At 58.6% G+C, this 17,657-nt stretch overlaps 1 protein-coding gene across 1 annotated transcript; it reads left to right on the plus strand.

Moving 5' to 3' along the window:
* Nucleotides 1-1,654: 1,654 nt before the first annotated feature.
* ADAM8 (ADAM metallopeptidase domain 8) lies at nucleotides 1,655-16,970 on the plus strand. The gene is made up of 22 exons (XM_075026867.1): nucleotides 1,655-1,732; nucleotides 2,937-3,046; nucleotides 6,782-6,858; nucleotides 7,140-7,218; nucleotides 7,302-7,378; nucleotides 9,136-9,322; nucleotides 9,794-9,859; nucleotides 9,963-10,031; nucleotides 10,650-10,819; nucleotides 10,909-10,990; nucleotides 11,691-11,839; nucleotides 12,091-12,268; nucleotides 13,055-13,144; nucleotides 13,910-14,105; nucleotides 14,327-14,426; nucleotides 14,559-14,742; nucleotides 14,841-14,918; nucleotides 15,024-15,108; nucleotides 15,286-15,400; nucleotides 15,505-15,679; nucleotides 15,773-15,829; nucleotides 16,087-16,970. The coding sequence occupies exons 1-22, from the start codon at nucleotides 1,672-1,674 to the stop codon at nucleotides 16,258-16,260; spliced, it is 2,559 nt and encodes an 852-aa protein (XP_074882968.1). The 5' UTR covers nucleotides 1,655-1,671; the 3' UTR covers nucleotides 16,261-16,970.
* Nucleotides 16,971-17,657: the final 687 nt, after the last annotated feature.

Genomic DNA, 17,657 nt, shown 5'->3' on the forward strand with positions numbered 1-17,657 from the left:
CCATGCCTGCCCCAGGCAGAGGTGGTGGCGCTGGTGAGGCGGTGTCATTCCAGGCTTTGGCTCCTGCTGTTTGCCTAAGAACACATTGACAGGTAACTTCAGTTACCCCAAAATTGTGGCCTGCACGTGGATGCCCAGTTGGCTGAGCAGTTACTCTAAAGGTTTGGGGTGCGTGGATGGGTCTCCACATAGATCTACCCACTCTTCTCTGAGAGCAGACCTCGGTCCAGGCCAGACGCCCAAGCAGGAGGTGGATGTGTGTCTTCTCCCCCACCAGAAGCCAGGAGGTGCCCAGAGAGGTGCTAGAAAAGGGCCTGTTTCTGAACCAATCTGGCTGCTCTGCGTCTCCCCGGCGAGCCGGGTTATTTGCTGTGCTCCACAGATGGTTGGTTGGTCGGTCAGTAGCTCCTGCAAGGCCAGTTCAGCTCTGCACACCTGGCAAGGGTTGCCATCGTGGTGGGGACAACTCTACTGGAGACATTTAGAGAGATATGACCAGACATGAATAGGAGTGTCAAGGTGAAAGCACAGAGCTTTTTTTTTTTTCTTTTTTTTTAAACAAACTTGTCTATTTAGGAGGGAATTACAGAAAAGCAGTGGGGAGAAAGAGGGAAGACACTGGAGCAGCACTTGGCTGTGGTGGTTTCTGTACCATTTTGAAGGAAGCTTGTTCCTGGTGATGGAGCTCTGCAACAGCTGAGTTCAGTGTCCCACCCCCCCCTCTTTCGTTAAATGCAAAAGTTAAACGTGGAGTTTCCTGGCTGGTCCTGGCCCAAAACACTAAGAAAGTATAAAAAGCTCAGTTTGCAGGAGGGGCTTCTCTCTTCAGAGGTTGCCACATGGAAAAGACAAGGGGCAATGGGTTGCACTGGGAGAGGTTTTGTCTCAGCCTAAGGATTCCATTAGAGTGAGAGCAATCACTCGCTGGAACCTCCCCAGGGTCGTGGTGGAGTCCCCATTGCTGGAGGGTGTCAAGATGCGCCTGGACAGGGTGCACGGAGACCTCATCCAGGCTCCCTTCCCCAGGACGGGTCGGACCAGATGATCTTCAGGGGTCACTTCCAACCCGGGACGTTCTGCGGACAAGGGGGAGACAGCAGGCAGCTCCGTGGGGAGCGGCGAGCTCAGGGTGCGGTGCACCTCCCGGCTCAGCCCCACGTGGTGGTCCCAGCCCCTCCTTCATCTCAGCGCTCCACAGCTCAGCACCCCACCGACACCCCGGTCCCACCGCTGCCCTCTGGTAGCCCACCCACCCGCAGCTCCTGCATCAGCCCCACAGAACCCCTCCCTTCATGTGCGACGGACACTGCTCAATGTTCCCGGCCCCCCCAGCCCCCCTGTCACCTTAGAGCCAGGCGGGCACCTCCAGGGACACCCCCTCCCTACCCCACAGACAGTCCCCAGCTACCCACGGGACACTCCCAGCCCCACTGCCCCCTGTGGCAGCCCACCCACTCCCCGGGGATGGTCCCCGTGGCTCTACGGACCCTTCCCGATGCCTCACGGACCCCCCCCCCTCGCCGAGGGCGGCCCCCTCCCCTCCCCGCCCCGCCCCGTCCCGTCCCGTCCCGCGAGGGGCGGTGAGTCACGGCGGGCGGGGGCTGCCGGCGCGGCGTGGAACGGAGCGGAGCGGCGGCGCTTGGGGCCGGGCACCGCGGGGACCGCCGAGCCATGGCCCCGGCGCTCGTCCCGCTCCGACGGCTCCTCCTCTTGCTGCTGCTGGTGGTCCACGGTGAGCGTGGGGCGGGCGGGCGTGGGTCCCCCCCGGCAGGCAGCCCGGCTGCGCCGACGGGACGGGCGTGAAGTTTTTTTTGGGGGGGTGAGGGGGAAAAGCCTGGCTCCCCCGGGGGGGGGTCTTCTACTGTGGGGTAGGGTGAGGGGTACCGGGAGTGGGGGGGCGATGCTTTTCCCCGCGACGGTGAAGGGAACGAGTGGGAAGCGGCACGGGGGGGGGGGATGCGCAAGGCGGGAAGGGGGTGCGGGGTGGCTTTTTGGGACAGGTCACAGCTCGGCAAGGTCTCGGCTGCTCCTGAGCCCGGGGGTCACCGGGGACCGAGGCAGGTGTCGCTGACATTGCCCCCCCAGGCTGACTCTAGGGCGAAGGATGGAGAACGGGGCTCCGAGGACCCGTCTCGCCTCCCACGCCTCCACGTCCCCGCAGAGGGACGCTTTCCGTGACCTCTGCCCCCCCCCCGCCACGTCGCCCCACACAGATGGGGTGCCCACCGTTATGTAAAGGCACCTCGGCGAGGAGGCTCCTGCGAGCGAGGGGAAATTTGTCACCGCCAGCCTGCGGCGTGCTGGCGGGGGGGACGCCTGGTGACTCAGCCGGCCGAGGGGGTGGCGAGGAGGCTCCTGGCTCCCGCTCGGGCGCAGTGGGCGAAGGCCGCCAGGCACCCGCAGACGGAGCACCCTGCTCTGTCGCTGCCTCGCCGCCGGCTCCGCTGGCCCCAGCTGACCCTGGGAGCACGGGCAAGGCTGCGGCGTGAGCTCGCAGGTCGGGGCTTCAGGGTTTATTGCAGAAATGTCTCCTGACATCCAAAAAAAAGAGGATGGGAGGAGGGCTGAGCCGGCCCAGACACAAGCCGTTCTCCAAAACACAACCCCCGGCAGCCGCCAGACGCCAAGTCACAAACTGTGGCATCAAGATGGGGAGCTGAAAAACCTCCGTCTTTATTTACGCACCAGGGTCTCAGCAGGGTTTTCCAGCCTTTGAAGGAACCCGCTTGCCCGTCAGTGATGCTGAGCGCGCTGCGGGCGCTGGGGCTGGGGGTGGGGCTGGAGCATCTCTGGAGCCCGTCAGGGAGTTGCATTCCCAGCAGGTATTTCAGGACTTGCTATTTCGGCTCTTTGCGCCTTGATGTTGGCCGCTTCCATTACCCCCTGACTGGGTTGTTTCTGGGCATCCTGGCTCAAAGCCCTTTGACTTTTCCCAGGCGCCACTGCCAGCCTGGAGGAGAAGCTTGCCCACGTCGAGACGTATGAGACAGTGTTGCCGCGCAAGGTGCCGGCACCTCGGGGGAAGAGGGACCTCTCTGCACCACTGGTGAGTATTGTCACCTCCCAAACACCGCCTTGGCACAGCTGCCCTCGCTGCTTTGCAGGGGGTCTGGGGGGGGCATTGCAATCAGCAGAGACCCTTGGCCCACCATTGGGCTCCGAGCTGGATGCCCTTAGCTCTGTGCCAGAAGAACGACCTGCCGCACATTTTCTTGCATTGCTTCCATCCCAGAGGGTGGAGATCTTGAAAAAGTTGATCAAATCAGCTTTTCTGGACCGTTTTGAGTCAAAATAGGAACTGCGGATAGCACGGTGGACTTGGAGGGGGGGGGCTGCTTTCTCCAATGCTTTCTTTGGAAACATTACTCAGCGGTGCCACCTCTTGCAGCCTTGCAGTGATCTTGTGACATCTGGTCTTTGCTTAAGGAGGGATTTGCAAAGCCTCAATGAGCTGTAAGCACTTTTCTTGCTGTGTTTGCTCAAGTTGGTTTTTTTCGTCCTTTGGGACAGGGAAATAAGAATCAGAAAGTTGCAGAAATCCACATGAAAGCAAGCCAGTGTTATTTTTCTTGGGAAACCTTGTAATTTGGGGAAGGAATGGGGTTTGACTCAGGAATTTTGAGTGCTTGGGGGTTGACGTCCATAGGATGATGGCCTTGACCTCAAAGATGCTTTCCACATTGCCTTAAAGTGAAATTCAGCTAAATACATGGATTCATTTTCTAGGACTGAAAACCACCAACTTCAGCACCTGATGAGATGGAGGGGCTGGGGACATTTATTTCCTAGTAATCTCTTTGTACAGCACGTTCATCTGTGATTCAAACTCTTTCTGATAAACTAGCTTCAAAAACACTCCCTGAAAGCATCTGTTTTCTCTGCTCTAGAAACCTAAACTTGTCCACGAGATAAACATTCCCCAGGCTATTTAGAGACACCATCTGTGCCGGGCGTGCCAGGCGGCTCTGCATGGATCCCACCAGAAAAGGGAGCTCACCCATCTCTGGGTCCCTCTGCTTTCCACAGAGGGAAAGCCATGGTCTTTGGAACAACCATGGGTGGTGTCTGGTCCCAGTCTTCTTGGATTGGGCAGTCCTTGGACCTCCCAAACCTGCTGTGTTGAGGGTTTGAGGACTCCTGCCTTCCAAGCCATTTTCCTCCTCTTGGACAAATGTTGGGTTTGCTTTCCCAGTAACCTTGGTGGGGAAGCGGTTCTCAGCAAGGCTTGACTACCACCAAGCTCCTCTTTGAAGTGGAGACAGGTAGCTGGATGGGTGTTTTCTGTGCCAGCTCCTCCTGTGGCTTTGCATTAGCAGTCTATGGCTGGAATGGGCATGGGCCAAGAGCAGTTCTGGGATCAGAGCAGTTGGGACACATGGGGTTGGTCCGGCAGAATGTCTGCCAGGTGAGGTTTGAAGCAGACCAGCTCCCATCTGGCTTTGCTTAAATCAAAATGTTCAGCCCTGCAGACAGGGTGGAGACCTGCATCCTGCAGCACAGGATCTCCTGGGATGCCAGCCTTCCCACAGGCCATGGTCTTTTTAGCAGGGGCATGACAGGGCACGTGGCAAACCTGCATTCTTCATGAAAAAGAAAGCAAGAAGGGCCTTCGAAAAGATTTATAGTTACATGCTCTTGATCGCAGAAGTGACATTTCTCTCATCCCCATGCTCCAGCATTTCAAAGAGCTGTATTGAAGCAGCTGGATGGTTTCCAGCATGTGTAAGATCTGCCGGCTTCTTCCCCAGTGCACCTGTGCTTGCACAGCCCTGCTGATCTCCCCCGCCACATCCCAGAGCCAGTTGATGCAAAGAGGCAAGTCCTTTGCCTGGGTGGAGACAGCCAAGCTCCTACTGGCCCAGCCTGGGGCTCTGCAGGAAGCAGCAGGACATTGCAGAGCGAGCAGTGGGGCCGGATGGAGCAGGAGCAAGGGACAGTGGTGGCCCGGCGACCTACCTTCTTTTCCTCTTGTGCTGCAGCTCCTCTGATCTATGGCACGGTACAATAAGCCCCATCCCTACTGTCCTAGCAAGACTCATCACCTCTTCCCACCCAGTTGGCATCCCATCCCGATCCTCTGCGAGCTCTCTGGATCTCTTAATCAGACCAGTTGGAAGAAATCCCTCCTCTCTGTGTGCTGTGGCCACAGCTCTGCTTTGCTTTCTCAGCACGGCCACCAGGTTAGCAGGGCTCGGGTAGGGGCAGGGCTGAGCTGCCTGCGCTTTCAAAGCCTTTCCATCTGGAGCCCTTGCAAAGCTCATGCTAATAAGGAAAGGGATGATTCAGAGAAGCTTTATCAGGCCTTTTTTTTTAAACTTGCCCTGCGGTTGTCTCCAAGAGACGGTCTCTGACCCACCAACCCCTTCCAAGTGCTTTCCTGCCATTTCTTAAGACCTCTTCTGGCTCTGGCGCTGCCAACAATAACAAAGCATCGCTTTGTCGGCAGACACAGGATGGGACGGCCACGTCAGGCAGGAGATGCTGTTCATAAGAGAAGAATTTCAGGGACCCATCAGCATGCTCACATGCCGGTGGTGCCCCTGCCTGCAGCCGGGGCTGCCTGGCCAGCTTGTTGCAACCTGCTCATCATGCGGAGAGGATATTTTGTGGCTGGCAGACCATTGCTTCAGATTAGAAATGCAAACTAGGTGGAGTTGTGGGTGACTGAGCGATGTGCAAACCCTCTCACCTGGCCCCGCTGGTGCTGAGTCAGCGGGACTTTCTGCTCAGCCCCAGCTCCCACCCGCTTGCAGATCATTCCCCAGGAGTGCTGAGCCATGGTATGACAGCAGGTGCTGTCATCCTCCTTGGGGAGAGGCCACACACCTCATCTGGGAGGAATGCTGGCCCTGCAGGAGATGCTTGCTTTGCCTTTTGCTCAGATCTCCACCCCAGGATCCCATAAGAGCTGAGGATGTGCCCTCAGGAGAGGTCTCTGGGCTGCAGTGGTGGCTGAGGAGGTCCCTGGTGCCAAGGGTGCAGCCTGATTTGGGGCACCACGCAAGGGATCATTATCTCTCTCAGTGGCCCCAGTGGGACAGGACCTCTGGAGGTCTGTGGCCCAACCTCTGCAGGTGGAGATCATAAGACATCCCAGAGAGAAACACTTCTTCTGGAGGGACACTGCCATCCTGGGGGTTCAGGGCTCAGCTGGCCTGAGCCACGGCCACCCTGACCCATCCATAGTGACTGGAGGTTGGACTTGAGATGCCTTGAGGTCCCTTCCACCAGCACTAGGGGATCTGGCACATGGTGATAATAAAATCTGCTTTCAGTAGCAGACAAGAACCAAGAGATGTTGCATGTTAGGTCAGTCAGAGATAAGGAAGTCTCTGCTGATGAGAGCCATTGGGCACCAGGGATATTTGTGGTTCAGCCCATGAGTAAGTGCTGAACTCAGTCCCTAAAAAAGGAGCTTTGTCGTTGATGAGTAGGAAACCTCAGTTTCTGGCACAGCCATCTGCAGCCATGTGTCAGACAAGGGAAACCAGACTTTGCTGACTCCTTTTCATTCCTGGTGACCTGTTCTTTATCTCAGGATGTGCCAGGGATTTGTGTTATTGCCCACATGCTTTCTTTATTCTCTTCTGATTTCCTGTGTCTTTGCTGGATGCCTCCAGGGTGAGCAGCCAGGCTCCCTGTCCCGCAGCTGCCTTCCAGTGGGGTGCATGCAGACCCCATCCCCTTTCTGGGCAGGACAGGGGCCAAGAGGTCCTCTTGTCTGTAACTTTTGCTTCTGGTGACAGCAGATCTGTGATGATGTCATCTGTCTTTCATGCAGAGCATCTACCCAGACCACGTCCTCTACAGCATCCGTGCCGAAGGCAGGGACTACCTCCTGCGGCTGGAGAAGAACAAGTGAGTATGGGTGGGCACGGTGGGATGGCCCGGGAGAGGCTCGATTCCCACCCTTGCCGTGAACATCAATTCTCCAAGGTCTGGTGTCACTGCACTGGTGATCTAAGTCCTCAGCCCACACCCTCGCTAGCAAAAAATACTGCATTTTTTTTCCTCCTTGCCAAACCCGCCGAGGGAGGTCACAGGCCCACCGTACCCAACCTGACAAACCTTATGCCCAAAGCTTTCCATCCTCTCCCCAAAACTGGCGTCACTGCTAATGCCCCTTCCCCATCCTGCAGGGAGCTGCTGGGGCAGCACTACACCGAGACACACTACTCAGCCAGCGGCACAGAGATCACGGAGAAGCCAGACGTTCAGGTATGGGGCTGGCTCCAGGCAGAGCAGTTTTCCCGCTCCTGTGGGGTCCCACCATGCTGACCCCCTTTACACCTCTCTTTCAGGATCACTGCTTTTATCAGGGCCACGTGCAAGGATACGCTGACTCGGCAGTGAGCATCAGCACCTGCAGCGGGCTCAGGTAGGACCTCCGACTGCCCTGGGGCACTGTGGCTGGCCGGAGCACAGCATCGAGCCCGGCCTTGGGGTACACCACGAAGCTTCTCCTGGTGGTCGCGGTGCCACGTAATGTTGAGCCAGTGCGACCAAGCCCCAGGCAGCTGGAGCTGTGCTGGCGGAGGGAGAGCTCAGCTTTCACCCAAGGAAGAGAAGACGACATCCCTTTTCCTGCTGGAGGTGGGATTGCTGACCACCCTGGCTGGGCGCCCAGCAGGAAATGTGCACAGCATTTTGCAGCTAAGCCTGCTGTTTCTGAGGGGTTGATTCATGGCACGGGATGAGACTGGAAACCTGAGCATGACAGGAGCTCCGGGCAGGAGTGCCCTCCCTGGGCAGCAAGGTACAGCTTGTCCTGGATCCATCCTCTCTTCTCGGGGCAGACCAGACCGAACTTGCCCTGACTGCTGCAGCCAGCGGCACAAAGGTGTGCTCATGGTGATGCACTGGCTTGCAGGCAGCCTGCACCTCTGGGCCATGCCGAGCTCCTATTGCTGATGGCCAAGTGCCTTTCCAAAGGAAAAGGAAAGCATATGGTGCATCAGGCCAGCTGCGTCTCCCTCTACCCACCGGCTGCTGACTGTGCTGGTGTTCATTCCTCAACAGCTGCCTTGGGTCTACCTTCATTTAACAGCAGAAAGCATCCTTGCAGGGTAACCCAAGCCACCAGGTCCACAGAAGGTTGCTCAGTTTGCCATGGAAGATTCGTACTCTGCTGTTCTCTTTCTTTTAAGATCAGCTGGCAGCCAGACATTGCAAGACAGTAAGCCAGAGAGGAACAGGTCCCTTGCAGGGGCATGTGTGTGGAGGACGGGTGGTCCCTGGAGCACCCAGGGACCTGCAAATACCCATTTGCAGGAGAAACACCTGCTGGAGCTGCATGGCAGCCATCTCCTCACTTTGAAAGCAGGGGTTGTGTCTGCGGAGACCCTGGTTTACACAGCTTGTGCATACATGGGACACTTGATATCCTTGTATAGTAGGAGGACAAGATGTGCAAGGGCAGGACAGGAGACAAGGACAATACAGACAAGGCACGTGGGACATGGGACACCTTACAGAAATCATCCTGAAGGCCAGAGCTGCTCAGCAGAAATGCTGTGTTAAACCTGGCCTGGCAGCACCAGGCAGTTCTCCTTGCTGAACCCTGGGACATTTCTGCTGCTCAAAGCACAGGATACTCCCCTTGCTACCAGCCACAGATACTGTGCCATGGTTTGCTCCCTCCCAGCCCAGCAGACAGTTTCCAGCCTCCCTAACAATGCTTTCGTTCAACCGGTGCTTCTGCAGCCTCTGAAAGCAAATTGTGTGGACATGTTTCCTATCGCTCCCCATCTCCTGGCATGCCCCAGCTCAGCTCCGTCCTGCAGCACCTCCTTGACGTGCTCTTGGGCCAGGCAAAAGGCATCCAGTCCCTCATGTTGCTGTGAGCTTCTGCACCCCGTACGTCTCTGCACAGCGGTGTGGGCCTTCATGCACCACCCAAGGGCTGCTTGGGACTTTGCATTGAGTGCACTTTCCTGCACTTGGCCAGAAGGACCTGACTGTCACATCCCACTAGTGGCCTGTAGCTCATCCAAGCTGTCTTTGGGAACCATGAAGGGGTTGGGTGGTTTCCTAGCTGGGATTTTGTATCACAGGCACTTGCGGGGGTGCTTGTAGGGTCTGTCCGTGTCCTGCTGGATATCTCCCCAACCTGATGCCTGCCCTCTCTCTTGGCAGTGGGTTTTTCCGGGTGAATGAGACCACCTTCCTGCTGGAGCCCCTGGAGAGGGATGCGGCTGGCCGGCATGCCGTGTACAGAGCAGCTCACCTGCGGGGGAAGCACGGCACGTGTCAAGAGTCTGGTGCCACCCTGGAATATGACCACGAACCGAAAATTCCTGCAGCCATGAAGCTCTACCGCTGGGTTAAGGATTGCATTGCTTCTCCTTCCTGTAGCTGAGTTTGCGAGAGCCTAGGTCCTGTGAAGTCCAGGAGAGGAGTGGGGTCATACCGCGTCTCTTGGAGATGCTCCCCTCCCACATGTTGTTGGTTCCAAACACGGTTGCTCCCAGTGGCCTAGCTCCTGGTGAGAACAAGTCCTCAGATCCTGTACCATTAGCAGGAGCATCCTCCTACCCCATGAGCTCCATGATGCTTGCAGAGTTTCTCTCGTGCCTTATCCCACTAGCAGACTTGGGTTTTTCCTTGTATGTTGGAAGAAGTCTGAAAGTAAAGCAAAGTAACATCAGAAAGCAGAGCTAGAAGACCTACTAGCCTTGAGTAATATTGGAAGATGCCCCAGGATCCAACGCATCCCACAGGAGGGTCAACTGAAGGGCTCAGCAAGCTGCAGAGCTGAGCCCCCGTTTGCGCTCACTTTCCTCTTCCCTTCCAGAAATCAGCTCCGTTACACAAAGGACCCCGGTACGTGGAGCTGGTCCTGGTTGTGGACAATGAGGAGGTAAGAGGGGTGGGCGGCGAGCTGGTGCTTGCATTTTCACTGTCATCCACTGCACCGAGGAGGTCAAAGCCAGCCTGGAAATCTCTCTGTGTCCTTCCCATAGTTCAGGAAACACAAGGACTTGCGCACAGTGCAGAACCGCATGAAGGAAATCGTGAACCATGTTGACAAGGTGAGCCCAGGGGTCTGCTCTCCCAGCTCCCACACATGCCCCGCAGTGGCAGCATGGGCATGAATGTGGCAGAGGAGAGATTGGCATGGGTAGGGTGACGGAGCTAGAGCCAATCTCAAGCCCGCAGGTGGGCTGCCGCAGCGTGACCAGCTCCCTTGGCCAACAGCATGTGCAAAGTGGACATGACAAGCAGCTCAGCCCTGGGTCCTCAGGAGCATGGGACAGCTGCCTCCCAGCTCTCTCATAAGGGAATGGGAGAGAAAATTCTGTTCATAACCCCTGGGAGCATGTCCTACAGCCACTCTCAAGCTGGAGCAGGTGCTAATGAGGGGAGGGGGATGGATGGAGTGCACCAAAGTGGGGTTTCTGCTTGCCTTGCGTCAGCCCCACTCTTTGGTCAGCAGCGTGGGGGCAGCACACTGGCCCAGAGGTCCTGGGGTAAACCCTGTCTACGTGGTCACCCCAGCTTGTGTTATTTATTGAGTGGGTGACAGAGCTGATATTACAGAGTGAGGTGGGGTCCTGGGCTTGGCTGTGTTTCCCCAGGGGATGTGGCACCTTCCCTCTGCTTGTGCAGCTCAAATCCAAATGCTCCCTCTGGGCTGTCTCCCGCTCCAGCTTTATCAGCCTCTTCACCTGCGGGTGGCCTTGATCGGCTTGGAGGTGTGGAGCCACAAGGACAAAATCGTGGTCAGTCCCAACCCAGAGGTGACACTGGACAACTTCCTCCACTGGCGGGAGGCAGAACTGCTGCGGAGGAAGCCACACGACAACGCCCAGCTGATCACGTAAGAACGGGGGAGGCCATCACCTCGCCATCCTTGCAGCCCTGCTGCCTCCCAGGCCACATGGCCATGGTGGCATCTCAATCCCACAGGGGCATAGACTTCCACGGCACGACTGTAGGGCTTGCCAAGAAGCTTGTGATGTGCACCAGGGACTCAGGCGGTGTCAACCAGGTGGGTCCCACTGCCTGGGCATGTGCTGGGAAGGCAGCAGCAGTCCCACGGTCTGCGCTCCCTGCATTGTATTTTCCAGAGCGGGTCTCTCCTCCACTGGTCTCCAGCTTTCCCCCTCCGCAGCCTTAGGGCTGGGTCTGGTCCCTGGCATCTCCAACCCTTGAGCGACTGACCCCCCCAGAGAAGTGTTGGGGCTGCAGGGGAGGAGGAGGGGGGTAGCTGTGGAAACCCAGCTAGGTGCCTGCAAAGGGCTCTGGTATACCTGAGCCCTGAAGAGCCCTGAAGAGCCTCCAAGAGCAGCTCCGTGGACACAGGGCTTCTCCCACCACCTGGCAGGTGGCTGGGACTTGGTTTGCAATTGCTTCTCATCCATCCTGGCTGTGGTCCTCATCCTGCCCTAGGGAGGGCAAGCTTTGCTGGAGCAGTTGGCCACAGGACCTGTGGCTGTCCAGAACCACCACAAAGCATCGTTTCGGAGTAGCTGCTATATATAAGCTCACTTATACCCCTGAAAGACCAGTCTGGAGGTCTTCAGGGGCCATGGGACCAAGTCCAGCTTTTGTCTTCCTTTACCACAGCATGGCAGCATTAGGGAATGAATTGCAGCAAGACCTGGCACTGAGTAATTGAAGAGCCCTGGTGGGCCCCGTGGAGATGCTGTGGAGAGCATTTGAACCATGCTGTACTTCTTGTCCCACAGGACCACAGCACGAATCCTATCGGCGCTGCGTCCACCATGGCTCACGAGATGGGACACAACCTGGGGATGTCCCATGATGAAGATGTTGCTGGCTGCCGCTGTCCTGTCCCCAAAGCCGATGGAGGATGCGTCATGGCGGCGAGTGTTGGGTGAGTGAAGGAGAAGGGGGAATATGCCTATGCAGCAAATATTTCAAGGTGTCCTCCAGCACTGTCCTGATGGGGTGAAGCCCACAAGATGGTCAGGTCCGGGTGGACACTCCACTTGAAGATGTATTTCAAAGGTCCATTGATGCCTTTGAGTTTGTTGGTGGCTCTGCAGCTTCTCCCTGGCCTGGTGGGTGTGAGGGTCCTCGGGCTCGCATCTCTGCTCATGACTGCCTGTTTTTGTGCCCCTTCAGCTTGGTTTACCCCAAGCTCTTCAGCCGCTGCAGTGAGCAGGACATGTGGCAGTTCCTCGGGGACCCCAGGACCAGCTGCCTGCTGAACGTCCCTAGGGCAGATGAGCTGTACGGGGGGCCAGTGTGCGGGAACCAGTTTGTGGAGCGGGGAGAGCAGTGCGACTGTGGCACGCCAGAGGTAGGGATGCTCTCTGAGAGCCCAGGAAGGTGGGTGAGCGGTAGGGACCTCAGACCTGTAATTCAGACTTGGAAAAGGTCGTGCAAGCCTCTTCCCTGGACATCGTGCTTTGCAAGACTCATCTTCCTCATGTTCCTGATGCTTCTGCTGAAAAATAACTTGTGGAGGATATTTGTTAACTTGGATGTGTGCCCCCCACTTCACGTAGCTGGCTGTGATTTTAGCAGGCACATGCCTAGGAAAGATGGACATCCCCCCAACATATCCTCCAAAGAGGTGGTCCGAGGAGGGGGACATCATGGCATGTTGTCCTTTCAGGAGCCATGATCAGCTTTTCCTCATCCCTAGCAGCCCATCACTGCATTGCAGGGGGGAGATTTGAGACAAATGGCCAGGTGATGTCTTTGGGATAAATCCCTGGGTCACCGCTGTGCTCTGGGACCTGAAGGGATGGTCCCCCAATGCAGAGAGCACAGAGATCCTCCTGTTTTCTCCTTCCTGGAGATGTGCAAAGGGTGCTACCAGAGAGCAGGGACCCAGGTTGAGCACCATTTTCCGAAAAATCTCTTCTGGTCCTTTGGTTTGGTTTTGGTAATGGGGGATAAAGAGGAGGCAGGAATGGTTCACACGTGGGATGATGCTGTGGTTTTGCCCCATGGTTCAGCCCGTGGCACCTACACTGCCGTTGGCACCTGGTGAGGTGGCAACTGGGTCCCCCCAGAAGGGAATAAAGAAGGGTCTTTCCGGGGGCTTTTGGGAGTGTTTCAGTCCCTCCCTGTCTTGCAGGAGTGCTCCGACCGCTGCTGCAATGCCACCACTTGCCAGCTGAGAGAGGGAGCCGAGTGTGCCCGGGGGGACTGCTGCCAGGACTGCAAGGTACTGCTGCCAGCAGGGTGACCAGCTTGGCAGGGAAGGGAGCTGGTGGGTGTGCGGTCCTGCCCCGGGCTCCTCCAGAACTTCACAGTTGAGGCAAGGTGTGTCCATAGCCTGTTGGAGAACCTGAAGGACCTGCCCAGAGCCAAACATACCCAATGGTTTGTGTGTGGGGAAATCACACTTTCCATTCAATGCTCTCACTACACAGACAGTCAGCATCTCAGGTGGAATTGGCTGGGAAGGTGAAGCAGCCTCTGTTTCTGGCATCCTGGAGCCCAGGTCCCCTGGCTCTGTTAGGTTAGGTGCAGGATGAAAGGTGTTGAAGAACTGGGCAATGTTCAGAAGAGGTCAATGTGGTCCATTTCTGGTCCAGGAAACCAACCTGCTCCATTCATCCAAGAGAAAGTTGCGTTACGTGCATTGGTTCCTGCACACAGGCATAAGAAATGCCTTGATGTGAAGAGACGGGGCTAGAAGAGGACCCTGGGACAAGTCCAGACTAAAAGCAAAGCACAAGGTGTTGCCTGCAGGGAGAGATTTAACTATGGGAAGACCCCATCTGAGGCCTGATGGTGTCTCCATCCTATGCAGTAGCTCTGTCAATAGCAAATGTCTTTGTGCCAGCGTGGCACAAGCTGCCGTGTCTGGATCTGTGGGGTGCTGGGAGATGTTATGAAGACCAGGGTGCTGCCAGGCTGTGGTGCCTGCATGGATCTGAGGATGCGAGAGCACTGAGGCAGTACCAACGTCCCCTCTTCTGTGCAGGTCAAGGCTGCTGGTGCACTCTGCCGGGCCAGCAAGAACGACTGTGACCTGACTGAGCACTGCACTGGCCTCAGCGCCGAGTGCCCAGAGGACGTATTCCAGGAGAACGGCATCCCCTGCCAGAATGGCAATGGCTACTGCTACAACGGGGCCTGCCCCTCGCATGGCGAGCAGTGCCGCGCGCTCTGGGGTGCAGGTAGCGACTCCTCCACCCTGCCCACCCTCCTCATCCCACGTGCTGGTTGATGTGCCTGGAGCCCCGGCTCCTCGGGCCAGGGAATTGCTTGGCTGCGGTCCCCTCCTGCATCCCTAGCTGGCATGCTATGGCTCTTGACCCTAAAGCGTGGCCACCGGTGCTGGCACCACTGGCTTGCTGTGGGCTCTGGCTCCTTGTGATGCTTTCTGTGTACCCCGCAGAGGCCCAGGTGGCTCCTGATGTCTGCTTTAGGCACAACAGCGAGCAACATCTTCACCTCCACTGCCTCACTGAGTATGGGAAGCGGCCCTGCAGCCCCAAGTAAGGAGCCTGGGGGGGTGGAGGTGGGGTGGGGGTCGTATCCATGTCCGGCGACAGCATTGCAGGGCCAAGGGAAGCTCCCCAGCCGCCTGCCACCCCCACCACCGGTGCTCATGGCTGCTTCTCCCACAGGGATGTGAAGTGTGGCACGCTGTTGTGCCTGAGTGACAACACCAGCCCCGTCCTTGGTGACGGCTCCTACTCCCTCTTTTTTGGCCGCTTCAAGTGCAAGGCAGTCATCGCTAGCAACGATGCCAATGAGGTGGTGGCCAAGCTCAGGCTGGTGCCCACAGGGGCCAAGTGCGGCGAGGAGATGGTGAGTGTGCTGGCTGCCGTGCCGGGGTGGTGGTGGGGGGTCACCACCGGCTGTGGGGACCCCTGGGACAGCCTCAGACCTCCCCTGCCTGTCCCCAGGTCTGCTATGCTGGGCGCTGCCAGAACCTCCTGGTCTACGGCAACAAGAACTGCTCGGCCAAGTGCAACAACCATGGGGTATGCTGTGGGATCGTCCTCTCCCAGAACAGCTGTGGGGCCTGGGCGGTGGTCCCAGCCCCTGCGGGATGTCCACCACCCCGACGCTTTCCTTCCTTACCTCAGGTGTGCAACCACAAGCGGGAGTGTCACTGCGAGCCAGGCTGGGCAGCACCCTACTGCGAACAGAAGATTTCGGAGGTGGCAGCAGGTACGGCACCCCCCGTGCGTGGCCGGCACCAGCTCCCTTGGCCCGGTTCGTGTGCCAGGAAGGGAGCCAGGGGAGGGGGTCGGCACCCTGCCGCGGTGCCGGTAGGCGCTGCTCCATCCCCACGGGGCATCCCTGGCTTGGGGGGTGCCTGTCCCGACACCGTCCGGGTCTCCACAGGGAGCGGCGGCGTGGTGTTGGCGGCTGTGCTGGCCGTGCTGGGGCTCTCTGGCATCCTGCTCGGCAGTGGGGTTGTGCTCCTCAGAGGCAGGGGGACGAGGCGCTTCCAGAAAGGGTAATTCCCCCCCCAACCGGCCCACAGAGGTGTTGAGCCACAGCCGCACAGGCTGAGCTCGGGGTGTGCCAGGAGCGGTCCCCCAATGTCCCTGTGCCCCACAGGACCTCCGGCGGGCCCGCCGCTGGCCTCGCCAATCCGCTCTTCCAGGAGGGCGGCCGGACGCGACCTCCCCGCCGCCAGCTGTCCCGCCACGACATCGGCCATCCCAACCTGCTCAGCAGCACGGCAGCCCCGCGGGACGCCAAGACCCTCGGGCCCTGCCGGCCGGCCCCGCAGGTAAGGGAGCTGAACAAAGCCCCCGCGCGGGGCAGCCCCCGCGGCCTGGGTGGGAGGGCGGCCTCTCACCCTGGGTTTTGCTTGACCCTGCAGCCGCCGGCACCAGCTCCCCGGGTGACATCTCCAGGCTCTCCAGGACAGCCCCTGCAGGTAACCGCTCCTCCAAAAGCCACTGCTGCCTCGCCGCGGGGTGGCCTGTCCTTCCTGCAGCGGGGGGCTGCTCTCAGACATCGCCCCCCGCCAGCCTCCCCCTGGCCTGACCAGCCCCGGACATGGGGGGTGCATCCATGGGGAGGCCCAGGCGACTGATGATGGGGAGGGGGGGCCTTCCTCTGCCCCCTGTCCCTCTCCGGGTCCTTCCTCGGCGCCCAGGCGAAGGACTCGGGTCTCTCCTCTCTTCCCACCAGGCGAAGCCGAAGCCGCCCAGCAAGCCTCTCCCAGCGCTGAAGAGCAAGGCGCAGTGCCGCGGTGAGGGGCCGCCAGGACCAGCCCTCCCGTGCTCTCCGATGACAACCCCCTCGGTCTTTCAGCGGGGCGTCCCCCCGAAGGTGGCCCCGAAGCTGCCCCCAGCCAGGAGGTGACCAAGGATGCTCCATCCGCCACCGCGGCTGAGGAGTTGCTGGCTCTGGCGCTTGGGTGGCACAGCTGGGGAGCCGCCGTCCGGCTTCCACCCTTACTTGAATCGCTCACCAGACCCTCCCCCGGGAGCGCACCGGTGTTTACGGATATTTGAGTTGTGCCTTAACAGACTTCGTAGCCTCGTGGCTGGCCCAGGGAGAGCCGTCAGCTGGGGGCTTCCTGAGGAGACCAGGAGCAGGGACAATGCCAGCTCTGGTTTTGAGGCCAGCCCTGAGCTGGTCCGGGCTCTCCTGTGCCCTGAGAGCTGCTGCCTTCTCTCCCGATGACCTGAATGTGTCCTGCTCCTCCTGCCCCTTCGCTGCTGGGGCCGTGGCGAGGAGATCCTGGCATCGCCCGCCAGGCCGGCCAGGGCAGAAGTGCTGGAGCGCAGGGACAGTGCCCCAGGGCCACCGCCCTGGCTGGGGACAGTCACACGGGGGGGTCTCGCTAGGGGCTTTGGCAGGTCCAAGCTGGGCTTGGCTTCCCCGTAGGGCTTTTCTCTCTGAGGTTATCACTTGAGTTACCGTTCTCCTGAAAGGGAATTTCCTGGGAGCCTTTTTACTGTAGCCATTAACTTATGACCCTTATGTGACCATTTTGAGCCATCTGTTGTGAAACCAGGCCTACCCCTTTTTTTATATGATTTAGGTTGAAGGCTTTTATACCAATAAAGACTGAAGGTAGTGGTGTTGTGGAGTGTCTCTCGGCAGAAATGGGCAGCACAGGCAGTGAGCTGCCCAGAGCTCCTGGGCATGAGTGGAGCCAGGGGGAAGAAGGGCTTGAGCTGAGCCCCCAAATCCTGTGTTGGAGCCACAGGGGCCAAATGGCAGCACTGCCTGCCAGCTGCACAGAGCAAGGCTGTCACAGGGGCTGCAGCAAGTCCCCATGACCCCCAGCCTCAGCTGCCAAAACAGATCCTGGGCTCTCTCTGTGACCGACAACCAGCCACTGCAACTCCCCCCACCAGCTCAGCTCCCATCATCCTGGTCCAAGACAAGCATTCATGCTTGCGGGTGACATCAGTGCTCAGGGACCCGTCCACAGTCCCCAGGGACACTGCTGGCCCAGAGCAGCCATGCCTGCTTGGGACACGCTCCTGCACTGGCAGCGTGCGAATTAACAGGGCAGCTACGGTGGGGGCCCAAGGGCCAACAGGGCTCCCTTCCCACCATGAGCTTCAGAGGATGACAGCAGAAACAGAGCAGAACACTATGTGCTGCCCCTGCTGCTCAGCACCATCATGTGGTTTTCTTTGAGCCCAGGCTGCTTACGGGGCTCTTAGGGTGGCAGTCACCGCAGCTGGGGACACACAACTAGACGCAGCGTTACTGCAGGGTGAGAGGCATAGATGCCCCCCCTC

This window comes from Buteo buteo, chromosome 4 (genome assembly GCF_964188355.1).
Source record: "Buteo buteo chromosome 4, bButBut1.hap1.1, whole genome shotgun sequence".
NCBI lineage: Eukaryota > Metazoa > Chordata > Aves > Accipitriformes > Accipitridae > Buteo > Buteo buteo.